Below are 390 nucleotides of genomic sequence, written 5' to 3' on the forward strand. Positions count from 1 at the left end.
TGAAATAAATTTTTGTTTGTTTATTTGTTTGTTTGCAGCTTGGTCAAAAAGCGAGTGCCGCGTAGGCTGACGGCGCTATAAAAATCAATAGTAACCCTAATGCTAAAGCACAGCTGCAAAACCTTTGCTATGACAATGTTTCATTTCCAAATTTTTACTCTATTACAGGGATGGAGCACCATCCATCCCGGCCCACAAGACTCCCAGGAAGGCAGGAAGAACAAGGTATTATTCCCATTTTCATCTTACTAGACCAGCTGTTAAGCAGCAAGCCATGCTGACACATCCCCGGGGGGAGAGACGGCAGCCCGCCCCCCTCCCCACCTGTGCCCTCCCCAAAGCTCAGCCACTCTCTCGCTGCTCCCCTCCCCCAGCAAGCTGCATCATGTG

At 49.5% G+C, this 390-nt stretch overlaps 1 protein-coding gene across 3 annotated transcripts in view; it reads left to right on the forward strand.

The window, feature by feature from the left end:
- RXRA (retinoid X receptor alpha) overlaps positions 1 to 390 on the forward strand; it is a 129,024-nt gene that overhangs the window by 105,822 nt on the left and 22,812 nt on the right. For 2 of the 3 annotated variants that reach the window (XM_015417319.1, XM_015417318.1), the window contains one exon: positions 169 to 225. The exons of the other annotated variant lie outside the window; for it this stretch is intronic. In XM_015417319.1, coding sequence (XP_015272805.1) covers positions 169 to 225 — 57 coding nt within the window. The remainder of the gene's footprint in view (positions 1 to 168; positions 226 to 390) is intronic. 3 annotated transcript variants of the gene reach the window in all.

Source organism: Gekko japonicus, unplaced genomic scaffold (genome assembly GCF_001447785.1).
Source record: "Gekko japonicus isolate JY-2015 unplaced genomic scaffold, Gekko_japonicus_V1.1 scaffold2011, whole genome shotgun sequence".
Taxonomy (NCBI): domain Eukaryota; kingdom Metazoa; phylum Chordata; class Lepidosauria; order Squamata; family Gekkonidae; genus Gekko; species Gekko japonicus.